At 36.3% G+C, this 13,848-nt stretch overlaps 1 protein-coding gene across 1 annotated transcript; it reads right to left on the bottom strand.

Annotated features, from left to right (window-relative positions):
- Positions 1 to 4,557: 4,557 nt before the first annotated feature.
- Positions 4,558 to 6,841, bottom strand: LOC128176936 (uncharacterized). Its single transcript, XM_052843451.1, has one exon. It carries the CDS (start codon positions 6,839 to 6,841, stop codon positions 4,640 to 4,642), a length of 2,202 nt encoding a protein of 733 aa, XP_052699411.1. The 3' UTR covers positions 4,558 to 4,639.
- Positions 6,842 to 13,848: the final 7,007 nt, after the last annotated feature.

Here is a 13,848-nt window from a genome sequence, read left to right as displayed (position 1 = left end):
GATTGTTGGAAGACCTGATTTGCAGGCACGTAGCATCAGGGATGGCCAGGAGGGGGGGGTCCCCCCCCCTTTTTCTAGCAGCAACAATTTTTTTAAAATTTACATATATAAAATGGAATTATCATGGAGTTGGCCCCCCCCCTTTTTTGGGAGTATGTAAAAAATTGATATGAACATAAGGAAATGAGGAGTGAAATTGAAGTTATATAGTACGCTACGCTTGTCAAGATTTTTTGGATGAGTCTGGCCCCCCACTTTCAAAAACGATGCTACGTGCCTGCATTTGTTGTCTTTCAGAAACTCAAGCATCTTATGAATATCCAATTCAGAGTACTTGTGTGCACAATCCGAATGGTTTTTAACAAAATAATTTATATTAGCTCTAAAGTTGTCCGACTCAAGATCATGTCCGACATCGGTCTACCTTATGGGATTTTTTTCTGCAATGTCGCTATACGTTCATATCTCGCATGAATGTCCAAAGAAGGCATTATTGCGTGGACCCTGAGGTCCACGCAGAAAATATTTAAGCGAGGTTAAACCGGATGCTATGGGGACAATTCAGCCTGCGCATGAGCTAGCCTGGTTGAAAGTGACAGGACGAAAATTGACACGCCCTGTTCATAGATTGGTTTGAACCTACAGCGACCTTAGTAAAATCCCGGACTGCATGAAATAATCATGACGATGCCAGACTCAAAGTCTCTCAGGAGACGATTTGGCTGTTTCTTTTAGCTTACGTACATTTGTACATTTACAGTAATTTAGTGAATTTTACTAACTTTTCATCATCAGTTTATTAATTGGTTAAAGAAAGATGTTTATATAAACTATAAAATGCTTTCTTTGATGATTCATGCGGGTTATGAAGGTAGCGATCATTGCAGGAAAAATTTACATAACCCGCTAACGCGGGTTATGTATTTTTCCTGCAATGTCGCTACCTTCATATCCCGAATGAATCACCAAAGAAAGCATTTTATTGTTTAAATATTTACATCTCCCAAGTATTTTCCCCTCTATTTCTTACGGAAACTTATAGTTAATTCATAGCTCTATAGAAACAGCCAGACTGAAATCTACACGCCCCATTTATCGATTGGTCGAAATCTACAGCGGCTGAAACTGACAAGAAAATGACAGGGCAGATATCGACACGCCCTGTTTATCGATTGGTCCAAACCTATAGTGAGCTAGGAAAAATCACGGACTGCACGAAATAATCATGACGATGTCGGACTCAAAGTCTCACAGGAGACGATTTGGCTGTTTCTTTTAGCTAACTTACTTACGTACATTAACAGTAATTTAGTGAATTTTGCTTACTTTTCCTTATTAGTAATCACAATGTCCGTCCGTCCTTCTGTCCGTCCGTCTGTCACTTTTCCGTCCACAAATATCCTGGGTTTTTTTCTAATAACTTTTTTATGGTTGCCCAATCAAGTTCAAATTTGGTATGGTAGTTCAGTAGGCAGAAATACATATTTTGATGCTAAGTTTGGTTCTCTATGTCTTCTGGTTTGGAGCTGGGGTGGTGGGGTAGATTCCTCACTATACATAAGAATGAATGGGCAAAGAGAGATAACTGCTGAGAATGAATGGGCAAAGAGAGATAACTGCTGAGAATGTTACCATTGTATACATGGAAGGCTGTGCAATATTTGTCCTTTGGGATTAATTAACCTTCCACAGGAAGAAAATCCTAAGCTTTATCTTTATATGTCACATTAAATACTGCACTGCCTGTGTCTGCAAATGAACTTTGTTTTGAAGTTAAGGTCAATTTGGAATGATGTGTAATATTGTGTACATTCTTTGAAATATGGATTTAAAATATAATATTCATATTTTATTTTGGTTAAATACCGTACACAATAATTTATAATAATTTTATTAAATTCTAAAATCAAGATATATATTAAAATATCCTTTTTCACTATTTTATTTTTTAATTATTTATTTTATTTTTTTCTGCCTTAATGCTGTTAATTTTAACAGGTAATCAGATAATAACCCCATTCTGTCATTTCTGAAGAAAAAAAGATCTTATTGTAAATTTAGAAGAAAAGGATGAGAGAGCAGAACAATTAATCCCCTGGGATTAATTATCTTGCCTGCTGCAGAAAATTTAGAGGCTTATCTCTATCTGTCATATCGAGATTAATGAACACCTTTGTCTGCACTGAAGTTTGTTTTGAAGCAAATTAAACTTTCACTCCATGAGCTGCGCCCTAATATTTTTACCCCTCAGTTTAAAGGATGGTATTTGATAAAGAATATATTTCATTCTAGTCCAAATACTTATATTCTGTAAAAAAAAAAAAAAAAAAAAAAAAAAAGAATTACAATATCTGTACGAGGAATAATAGTAAATCTACTATGATTTTGATAATTCTTTAAGTAAAATGACTCTTAGTGATGTTCATAGCTTTGATCGTTTTATTTAAACAACAAAATGCTTTCTTTGATTCATGCGGAATACTAGTATGAAGACATTGCAGAAAAAAAGTTTCTGAATGAACGCTACCTTCATAAGTCGCATAAATCATGAAAGCATTTTATATATATATATATATATATATATATATATATATATATATATATATATATATATATATATTAGCAAATGAATAAATTAATTCTAAAAAGTTAAATTCACTAAATTATTGTTAATGTACATTAGTTCGTTAGCTAAAAGAAACAGCCAAATCGTCTCATATGGGAATTTGAGTCTGACATCATCGTGTTTATTTCGTGCGGTCCGCGATTTTTCTTAGGTTTCTGTAGGTGTCGACAAATCGATAAAGAGGATGTGTCAATTTCAATCCTGTTAGTTTCTATAGAGCAATGAATAACTAAAAGTTTCCGTGAGAAATAGAGGGAACCAAACACGATGGATGTTTTAAAATATGTTGCAATGGTTGACGCCTTTTGTTGATTTTGTAGACCCAGAAACAGTGAATTTCGATTGGTTTGTGACTTTTTTTAGTATCATAGGCAGGCCCTAGTAATGTAAAGGATATGTACTGGCCAGTGAAATGAGGAAACTTTTGTAAATGCGTCTTTATTTTATTTTAGAGGGTGACAAAACATGTAAGACGATAGATGAATTAATAGACGTATAACATATGACGTATGACGATTTACAATTAAGTAGTTTCCTCCAGTGAAAAGTACATTCAGTACAAAATGATCGTGGACATGAGCCCGCCTCACATAAGTTCACGGGCTCTACACACAAAAATATTGAGCTCAAAAACTGATGACGTCAGATCAGGTATGACTAACTGAAGTACCAGCATAGATATGACTAATTGCAGTATTGGCGGTAACAATCCAGCCCCCTAATTGTGGAATGAATATGACACAATTACGTCGAAAATACTCTACATCATTAAGTTACAAAGAACCTTGTTTTTATCAAATGTGTGTCTTGACTAGCAATTGTTCCTAGAAAATGTCAACAATGAACAAACATTCAATGATGACAAATAATAATACAGAAATTTACACAAGTTCGTAATAATCAAACAGTTCTAACAATCTCCTTCTAGAATCCGGCAGAGTTTATCAACGGGGAGGATCAGAATATTTGTCGCAGTTTAACTTTAACTGAATAAAGTTAAATATGAAAACGTCAACTCCAGTCTTGGAATGGTTGTCTGTTTGAGTGGTGCAACACGAGATTTTCCCATGATAAAAGAACAATGACGTTCTCCGTCTGTATTCTCCAGTAGTATGTAGGACACTGTGCCATACCCTGTTTCGCTTGCGTCAGAGAAGTGATGTAACTGCGTAATGACTGGATCGAATCCAAAGGGCTTGATACACCTGTTCACTTTGAAGTCTTCTAGTTTCTGGAGGTCCTGGTACTATTGATTCCACTGAATTACGAGGTCATCTGGAATTCTATCGTCCCATCCTAATTGCATCTTGCAAAGTTCTTGAAGGATACATTTGGCCTTGAGTACAAATGGAGCCAAAAATCCTAATGGGTCATATACACTACTGACCATTGAATTCCTCGTCTGGTAAGTGGGTATGTTCAATTCCAGCTTGAAGTTGAAGAAATCAGACTCGACGCACCACTGGACTCCAAGGGCTCTTTCAATCGGCAAAGTATCATGATCTAGATCTAAAGTCTTAACTTCTTTAGCTCTCTCTGACACAGGTATTGAGTTCATGACATCTCGACTGTTGCTTATCCACTTTGAAATGTGAAAACCAACTTTGTTTAAAAGTCTTTGTAAGTCTTTCACTAATATTACAGCCTCGTTCACAGATTTGACAGACTAAAGACAATCATCTACGTAGAAGTTTTTGAGAACGGTGTTAACAGTCTCTTCACTGAAATATCCTTTCCAATTATGAGCTGTTTTTCGAAGATAAAAGTTGGCACAACTAGGTGAAGATGTTGCACCAAACAAATGCACAACCATTTGGTATTCAGTTACACTTTTCACAGGATCTCCATCTATCCACCATAGGAATCGAAGAAATGAAGCATCCTGGAGAGGTACACGCACTTGGTAGAACATGCTGTCAATATCACCCATTACAGCTATCTCTTCCTCCCGAAATCTGATCAGAGTTCCAATAAGTGTGTTTGTCAAGTTAGGGCCTTGTAACAACTGATCATTTAGTGAAGTTCCCTTGAACTTGGCTGCACAATCGAACACAACACGCAGTTTATTCTTCTTGGGATGAAATACACCATGATGCGGCAAATACCACACACGTCCATCATTTTGTTGTAGGTTCTCAGTAGGAACTTGTTGTGCGTAACCTTCACTGATAATTTTGTCCATAAATGCTTTATAACTGTCACAAAATTCAATGCTGTTTTCAAATTCTGTCTCTGTTCTGCTTGTTTTCTGTTGTTAGGCATTGGAACAGTTTTAGATTTGAAAGGTAAGTCAATGATATAATGTCCGTCCTCAAAATGAACTGAATTTTTCACCAATTCTAGGAAAGTTTTATCTTCCTTTGAGGGCTCTGGAACATCATCGATCGCCCGCTCACAAAAGTCATGATTAAACTGGTATCTTATCTGTTCTTCTAATCTTGCATCAATGCGATTGACCGTGACCAATGTGTTGAAAATGCCATTTTCTGGAACTGTGTCGATTGGTCCATTGATTACCCATCCAAGGATAGCCTTCATAGCGAATGGACCATTGTCTTTACTAGGAATTATGTCCCATGGTTCCATTGCTTTAGGAACATTGACACCAATTAACAAACCGATATCACTATCTATTGGTATTCTGTCAATGTGAATGTCACTTAAATGCGGCCATCTTTGAAGGTCCTCCAGTGAAATTATGTCTTTCCTGGACGCAGGTAATTCTGGTTGTGTGTAAATAGGAGGAAGATTTATTGGATGGTCACCATTCACGTCAGTTATTTCAAGTCCAGAGAGCATATAACAATTTTCTGTCTTCTGTTCTCCCATGGTTGTCAGATTTAACAAAGTCTTTTTGCCTTCAACGTGAAGTAAGTTTGCTATTTTCTCTGTACAAAATGTTGCTGTACTCCCAGAATCTAAGAAAGCATATGTATAAATGTATTTGTCACTGTTTCTTGATTTCAGTCGCACTGGTATAATTGGAAGCGCTTGCCTAACAAGTTCCCCAGCCCCCATATGCGCTGCCGAAGACACAGATGCTGAAGGTACAGATAATCTGTTGTTGTTCTGGTCCGGAGGTTCAAAGCTCTGTCGAGGATCCAAGTGGAGTATAGAAGGATGACATCTCTTACTATGAATACAATACGACTTGCGTTGACAAACTCCCTTCTGGTGTCCAGATTTTAAACAAGAAAAGCACAGTCCTTTCATTTTTAAAACTGCATATCTATCTTTCAGAGGAAGTTGCATAATGTTCTTGCACTCTTCCAAGGAATGTGACGAACCTTCACAATAGATGCATGGTTTCACAAAAGCACAAAATTTTGGTTTGTATTGAACAGCAGCTGTGTGATTTTCTGTGGATGAATGGGACTCCATAGTTTTTGTAGCAAAGTTCCGGCTCGGTCTTGAAAATGTGTTCACTTTTTCATTCTGTCGTTTTGGTGCAATTGAACTCGAATTCATGACTTCTTTTCGATAGATTGGGTCATTCGCCTTTTTAGCTTCTTTGCGGACAAAGTTTACCACGTTTTGAAATGTCACAGCTTCTTTTGTGTCTTTAAGCTCATACACCACATTTCGCCACTTTTCTTGTAAATAGAATGGTAATTTCCTAATTAGAAGTTTCATATTTTCTGAGTATTCAAGAACTCGAGCACTGTTTACGTTATTCACAGCAAATTGACATTCGGTTAAGAATATTGCATAAAGGTTTAATGCCTTCGAATTGTCTGGTTTAATTGCTGGCCAATCCAATGCCTTCTTGACGTAAGTATGAGCCACAACATCCGGATCACCATATCGATCCTTAAGTTCATCTAAAGCTTGTAGGTATCCTCTCTCTGCATCCAAATGTGAATATCCAGTTACTATTCTGTTAGCTTCACCACTGGTAAATTGAAGAAAATTCAAGCGCTCTTCATATGAACTGGTGTTAGCGCACACTTTGGTGTTGAACTGTCGGATAAATCTTTGGTAGTCCATTGGATTTCCTTCAAACTTTTGAATGTCAGCTTTACGTTTGTTGAGCTCTCTTGCAACTGTAAATAGATCATCTGTGTTGTGGTGATTTTCTGTAGTTGTAAATGTTGGCTCTGACAGATGAGAAAAAACTTGACTCTGTGGTTGACGACTTGTTGCATAATTTGAAACAGGCACATATGGTGTACTGTGGCGTGTTATTGTTGGCACATATGGTGTACCAGGTGTCATTGTACATGTAGATCTGTTAATTTGGTTAACTGTTTCACATGTTGGTAATGGTCTTGGAACGGACGAAAACACCGGTGCATATGGACTCAACTTTGACTGCTTTATAGATGTAGACACATGCATGATGGGATCCTGTATTGATGTTGTCACTGTTGATAAAGGCAGATGAATGTCACCCGCGGCCTCTGACAGACGTCCCACTTCCAGATCGTTTTTTTCAAGTTGTTCGATTATTTTAGTTCTCTCATCACATATTTTTAAGGCTGTCTTTATATCCAGTTCTTCTTCCTTCAATTTCAACTGTCATTTGGCCTCTTCTATCTGTTTTTTCTCCTGAAATGATGCCGTTCTGGCCTCCAATTCCGCTTTTCTCTGACTTTCCTCCAACTTCGCTTGCGAATAACTGCTCTTGCGACTTGCACTAGAACTCACGGAATTGTTATCAATCACAACACTTTCTGAATGTTTCGTAAACCAGTCCTCTACAGAACTTTTCAAATCCATAAGGTATTCATCCCTCTTTTGGAATCTTTCTTCATCAGGGACCTGATCACTGGGAGAAAGCCAAACCCGTACTTCATCCTGAGACACTAGAAATTCTTCGTATTTATCGAGCCATTCGCTATACGCTCTTCTAATCGTTTCTTTATCCTCTGATGATAATAATAATTTCTGTAAGTTGTCTTTAAGTGTCAACAGTATTTTGAAACACCTTTCTCGGTTTTTACTTTTACTTTCCAGGGTAAATTCAGCACCTTTTTGAGTCAATTTCCTACTTCGTTCACTCCTACGGCACTGTTCTATCTTTTCACCCTCCATCCTCCTCCATCATCTACTTAATTGTAAATATTTTGTACTGGCCAGTGAAATGAGGAAACTTTTGTAAATGCGTCTGTATTTTATTTTGGAGGGTGACAAAACATGTAAGACGATAGATGAATCAATAGACGTATGACATATGACGTATGACGATTTACAATTAAGTAGTTTCCTCCAGTGAAAAGTACATTCAGTACAAAATGATCGTAGACATGAGCCCGCCTCACATAAGTTCACGGGCTCTACACACAAAAATATTGAGCTCAAAAACTGATGACGTCAGATCAGGTATGACTAACTGCAGTACCAGCATAGATATGACTAATTGCAGTAACAGGATATGTATACTTGTTTCATAGCCTGGTTCCCGAAGTGCAAGCACGAAGGCCAGGCACTCACTGTCGAATGGATTCTTCCAGTAGACAAAATCCAACATGGCGGACTCTATGGTAAGTAACGGGAATGTACGTAAATGAGCTTGTCATGTTTTATATAGCTGTGTCACTTTTGATTTGCTTACATTATTTGACAGAAATAGACCTGAAGAAATGTATGGTGCTTTGTTTTTTAAGTGACACGCTTGCTTTATCCAATTTTTATACCTTTATTTTGGGGCATGTTAGCAGTTCGTCCGCTCGATTTTTTTCCACCAATGTTACATGAATTTTAACCGTGTCACTTCGCTTTTTATAACAATAATGAATTGTATTGGGTTGGTGAGGAAGATTTATGCTTAGTTTTACAGATGACACGCACCGGGTTTTTCTATTCTGAACACACAATATTTCAGTTCGAATTTCCTCAAATAGGTTTATGACTCTCTTGTAAAGAATTATATTTATGATCATTCCACCCATGTAAATGATTGATATTTAACAAACCAGATTAAAAAGCTAGATTTATAAACATTGCTCAGTACTTATCAGATTTCCTCTGTGCGACTAACTAGGAATATCATACTACAGCTAGCATGCATGTACATCTGACACACTATATAACCAGTATCTACCATACATTATATACTATTTAGACTACCCGTTCCTTGCATAAGCCAACATGGTGTATTGGTGCACACTGTCGTATCTGTACGATAGAGGAACAGGTTCGATCCCTTTTGTTGGCTGTCATTTGAAGAAACGGATAGTAGTCTTTCAGTGTGCACAAACATTTCAATATAAATATAGTCATAAATACTGAATAAATCATTTCATGTCAACATATCATTTCATGTCAACCAAATCAAAATCGCTATAGTATATTCATCAAAATCTAGTGTGTTGTCATTCTATTCTTTATAACAATATTCTGAACTAATAATACATGTGTTGGAATATAGTGAATATTCTTCTAATTAACCTGAAAAATCTTCTTTCTTACCAAAATATCCTTACAAGAAAGTTATTTTCATTATATCTTAATGGTATGATTTTATGTATCAAAATGAAATTTATACATTAGGTTGGCAGATTTATGTTGTTATTTATTTATTTCCAGGTTGATGAAAACTCTCATGAAAAGTCAATTCTCAACACATATAATAACTCTTTCAACTGCAATATTGAATGCCTTAAATCAAAACAGAAGGAAGCAATTAAACTCCTGGTTCAAGATCAGATGGATGTTGTTTGTATGCTGCCAACTGGCTATGAAAAAAGTTTAATATATCAACTTTGCCAATAGCATACAGAAACCAAACTAAGCTTGATGCCTTAGTTATTGAGCCACTCAACATCATAATTGATCAGCAACTAACCAAACTAGGTAAAAACACCAGCATTTGTTTGAAAAACAAGATGAATGAAAGTGATATTGACAAAATTGCATCAGGGAGTTTCTGTACATATTCTCACACCCTGAAAATATCATAGGCAACAAAGCTGTGTATCAAGCAATCCGCTCCTGTAATAAGAAATCCTATATTGTTGTTGATGAGGCCCATTGTATTCTCGACTGGTGGGGGGGGGGGGGATTTCGTCCCATTTTCAAAGAAATAAAGCAGTTGAGAGCAGTTGTCCCAGATGCTCAAGTGCTGGCTCAGCACCTGCTGATGACCCGTTACGAGTCAATTATTACAATTCCAACCAAAGAAAACATTAGACTTATTGTAAAAAACAGACCTGGTGTTGGTAAAAACAAATCTGTGAAAGAAGCTTATGACTATGTGTTTGAGTCGATGTTTTATGAACTTAAAAGAAACCCGCAAGATTATCCACTCACATTAATTTATTGCTGTGGAAACATGGATTGGGTGGGATACGGTTTTGAACTGGCTGAGAGAATTCTCAGAGACAGCATGTATGGTGATGATGGACAGTCAGCAGACAATTTGAGAGTCGTAACGTTCCACTCTGCCTTGGAAAAAAGAAATGAGGTGTGAATATTGTCTCAAAACTACATAAAGTTTTATATTTTTAAAACAGAAAACAAACTAAAAAATACATGCATTCTAACTGAATAAATGATACATGTACAAGCATAAAGTAATTCAATTTCTCTGTTACATGTATCTTGCAATTGGTAAGACTTGGTTTGTTTTCAAATTAATAGAAAAGTTATTGAAAACCCTAAAACATTGATGTTCAAGTTTATGTAGTATATGGTGATATTTTCTACAAAAATTGGTAGCCTCTCAAAATTGTATCTATCCTTGGATTTCTTTTCTCAAGTTTCAAAATTTTTTAAATTATCTGCTAATAAAATAAATTTCAGCTGAAGGATATCATCTTTAAAAATCTGCCAAAGAATCCACAAGATAGTCCCCTGAGAGTAGTCATAGCTACAGTTGCACTGGGGATGGGGGCAGACCTGCGTTATGTAAGTCAGGTGATTCATGCTGGTCCTCCCAAAAATCTGGAAGGTATATTTTATGCACTACAAGTAACCTAGATAAGAACCGATAAAAAGCTTTGAAATACATGTATTGAAGTTTGATTTTTGAAGTTCAACAATTACAGTTTTATTTAAATTATGATAATAAATAAACATTGCTGTGACACGAGAAATAACTTTGGTCCTGTTACTTACAAATTTTTAAACATGAAATGATATTGCATTTCAATCAGTGAATCTTAAATTTACAGCATACATACGCCTTGGGCGTCCAACCATTTCAAAGGAAATTAGGGATTATTGCAGGAATGACACACTTTGCAGGCGAGTGTTATTAAACTCTCATTTTGGATTTACAGAATCTACTGCAACTGTTCAAAACTGTTGCGATATATGCCAAAATTCTCACCCCACTTCTGGTTTAGCTGAAATGAATTCTGAGATAGACAAGTCTGCTCTCAGATCTGCATTATCTTCCTACGTCACATCATCAGATCTGGGCGAGGAAGTAAGTTCAGAATGTATTGAACAATTGGTCCGCTTTCCTAAACTATACCTAACAGAGGAGGAACTGACCAAAGACTTTCAAATTTCCTCATCAGTTGCTCAATCGTTATGCTGCATAGTAAAGCAGGTCACTGATTTGACCTTGACATAAACAATGTTTTGTAATGACTTGAATAAACTTTTTTTCTTTATAATGACATTTTATGGATCAATGTTTTATTTCAATTTTGCATAATGTCTTACCTTAATTTCCTACTTCTTGATGAAGGTTGTATTGATGTTCTCGAATCCATGACTTCAATTTCTGCATATTCAGATGACTCAGTGGACTTTGTACAGGTTTATGGAATGAAGGTAACTTGCGTCCATCTTTATGGTCAAATGGTTTAAGTTTCTGTAAGTCATTGATGGTCATGCATTCATCAGAGTGTGACGATACAATTATGTGCTTCTGAGAACGTATAATAACTCTTGAGGTATCATCAAAAGATGCTGATATATTTTTCATGCCAGCAAAAGCAGCTGTTCTCTTTGCTATGGCAGTGTCCGTTTAGTTTGAATAAACAGCTTTTAAGTGACCTTTAATGAGTCGCACAATATGTTCCATCTGAAGGTCTGCTGGAATTGAAGAATCAAATTCTCCTTAGTTGTTGACAACGAGACCACAGAAAGATTGATGTGCTGTTTTCTCATCCATTGTGCATTGCTGATGGACTATGAAACGCAAAATTTCAAGTGCATACTTGGAATTATTATTGTGGCCCTTTAGAATACACATCAAGTACTTCATCAATGGCATAAACCTGTCCCTATTTGGAATTTTGACATTGCTTTGCAGGGCTTTAAATGCAAGTCCTAGTTCTAAAATTCGAAGTCCATAGTTCATGATATGATCTGATGAAGCTTGCATTTTCTCAGACGTTGTTGAAAGGGGCACCTGAATATTCAGTGGACTTCCGTCTGGCATTTATACTTGTATTTGGATAAACTGTAGTGGCAATGTTTGTTCCTGAAGTAAAGCTTTTGAATCTTTTATTATGTATGCATCAATAAATTTTTCTAATGAATGAACAAGAGACATCTTCTTCTCATATTCACTTGATTCATCTGAACTTAGTATAACATTTTTGGTTGGCACAGAATCCAACTTGTCCATCCCAAAATATTCCAGAGCTGCAGACACTATGTAACTGTCTATAAAAGAAACTGCAAGTTCTTTGCAATGGTCAAAGTGATTCTTGACATCGTCACCATTTGCCTCAGTCCTAGACAGCCGTATTTTCTCTCCATGGAGTGTTCCTTTCTCAAAGCTGTCTTTTCTGTATAAAAGTTTGTAAAACATCGTTAATAGGGTCATTTGTAAATGAAAGAGCTCGAAAGTAATATGAATAGATGCTCGAACCGTTCCTCCTCAGTAATGGCATCTTTCCGAAGTCTCTTCGCACCGGAAAAGCGTTCTCTGGTGAGTTGATCGCCACCAATGTGCACTTTTGTTTTGCCGTCAAATACTTTGCCACTGGCCTTGAATATTTCTGCAACAGTTTCTTCTTATGAATCCAAGATCTGTATGACATCTGTGTAGCACTGTTCATTTTTTGACAATACTGGTAGTGGGACAACAGAATGTTTCCTGGTCACATCATAATCACCAGGAATAAATTCCTGTCTCATTTCGTATACATATGGTTTGAAGCCAGCAAATTCTTCGTGCTTGCACTTCGGAAGCCCTCGGGAACCAGGCTACTTGTCTCGTTTTATATCGCGGGTTCTATGGTAGGGTAAAGTGATCGCGAGTCGGACACCATTCGTTTTATTAGAGTTATGCAGATCATATACTATTGCACACACTCATGTGTGTTTCAGGGGGGTTGTCCGAAAGATCTCGAAATTGTCTATCATAGATTGCCTGGATCCCCTCGGTATTTTACCTTACAAAACATTCGTTAGCGAGAAACTTCTAACAATAAAATTCGTTCGTGAGTCGGACACATTTGATATTGAGTCGGACATTCATAAAATACGGCTGACGGTAATTTTTCAATGCACATATGTACACATTTCATCAAAATAATCCAGGAAGATCATTGATATATAAGTTATTTTTTACAGGTAACATTAATTTTTCCTTAAATCAAGGTTTATAAGCGAAAACGTACATGTATATAGAGTAAAAAATTCGGAATGAGCGTTTGGGATGGGAGTAACAGCATGAATTGACTGATAAAAGGGGAATCCAAATCATTCATTTCGATAGATCAGGACTATATAAGAGTAAATTTAATTGAAGATCCTTTAGAGCTCGTTTAAAAATACCGTCGATTTTACCACTTAGTGAGAGTTGCTCGTGACGAGAGAGAGAGAGATGAAAGTAAATGTACATGTAAGTACAGTATTCAGGAAAACAATATGTAAACATCATTTGTCACCAAGTGCATTGGGAAAATCGACGTTTTTTTTAAAACGAGCTCTAATAGTATAACAATTTAGGATTTTGTATTCATTTTTTTTTTTGTGCTTAAAGTTCAGCGCGTACGCAAGGGGCATTTGTCTGTAAAAGTTCACCATTCAAGACGAAACTCTGAAATTTTATGGACTTGGTTGTAATATTGTTTAGGTATGTTTTAAATACATTATGGATATTTATTCAAACTTAAGTGTAGTTTATTGGATATATATTTCAGCAAAACCAACGTCATCAGTAAAACTATTTATTGTCATTGAGCTGCGATTGATACATTTTCAAAATAATGTTATTTCAATTGTTTGCTTGGAACTTTCAAAGTAAGTCTTGAAGTTCAGTGTGTCCCTTTTTTGGATTCGTTTTGGTTGCTTTTTTAATAATTTTCTCGGAA

Source organism: Crassostrea angulata, chromosome 3 (assembly GCF_025612915.1).
Source record: "Crassostrea angulata isolate pt1a10 chromosome 3, ASM2561291v2, whole genome shotgun sequence".
NCBI classification, from domain to species: domain Eukaryota; kingdom Metazoa; phylum Mollusca; class Bivalvia; order Ostreida; family Ostreidae; genus Magallana; species Magallana angulata.
This window is presented reverse-complemented; position numbering and strand designations above follow the sequence as displayed.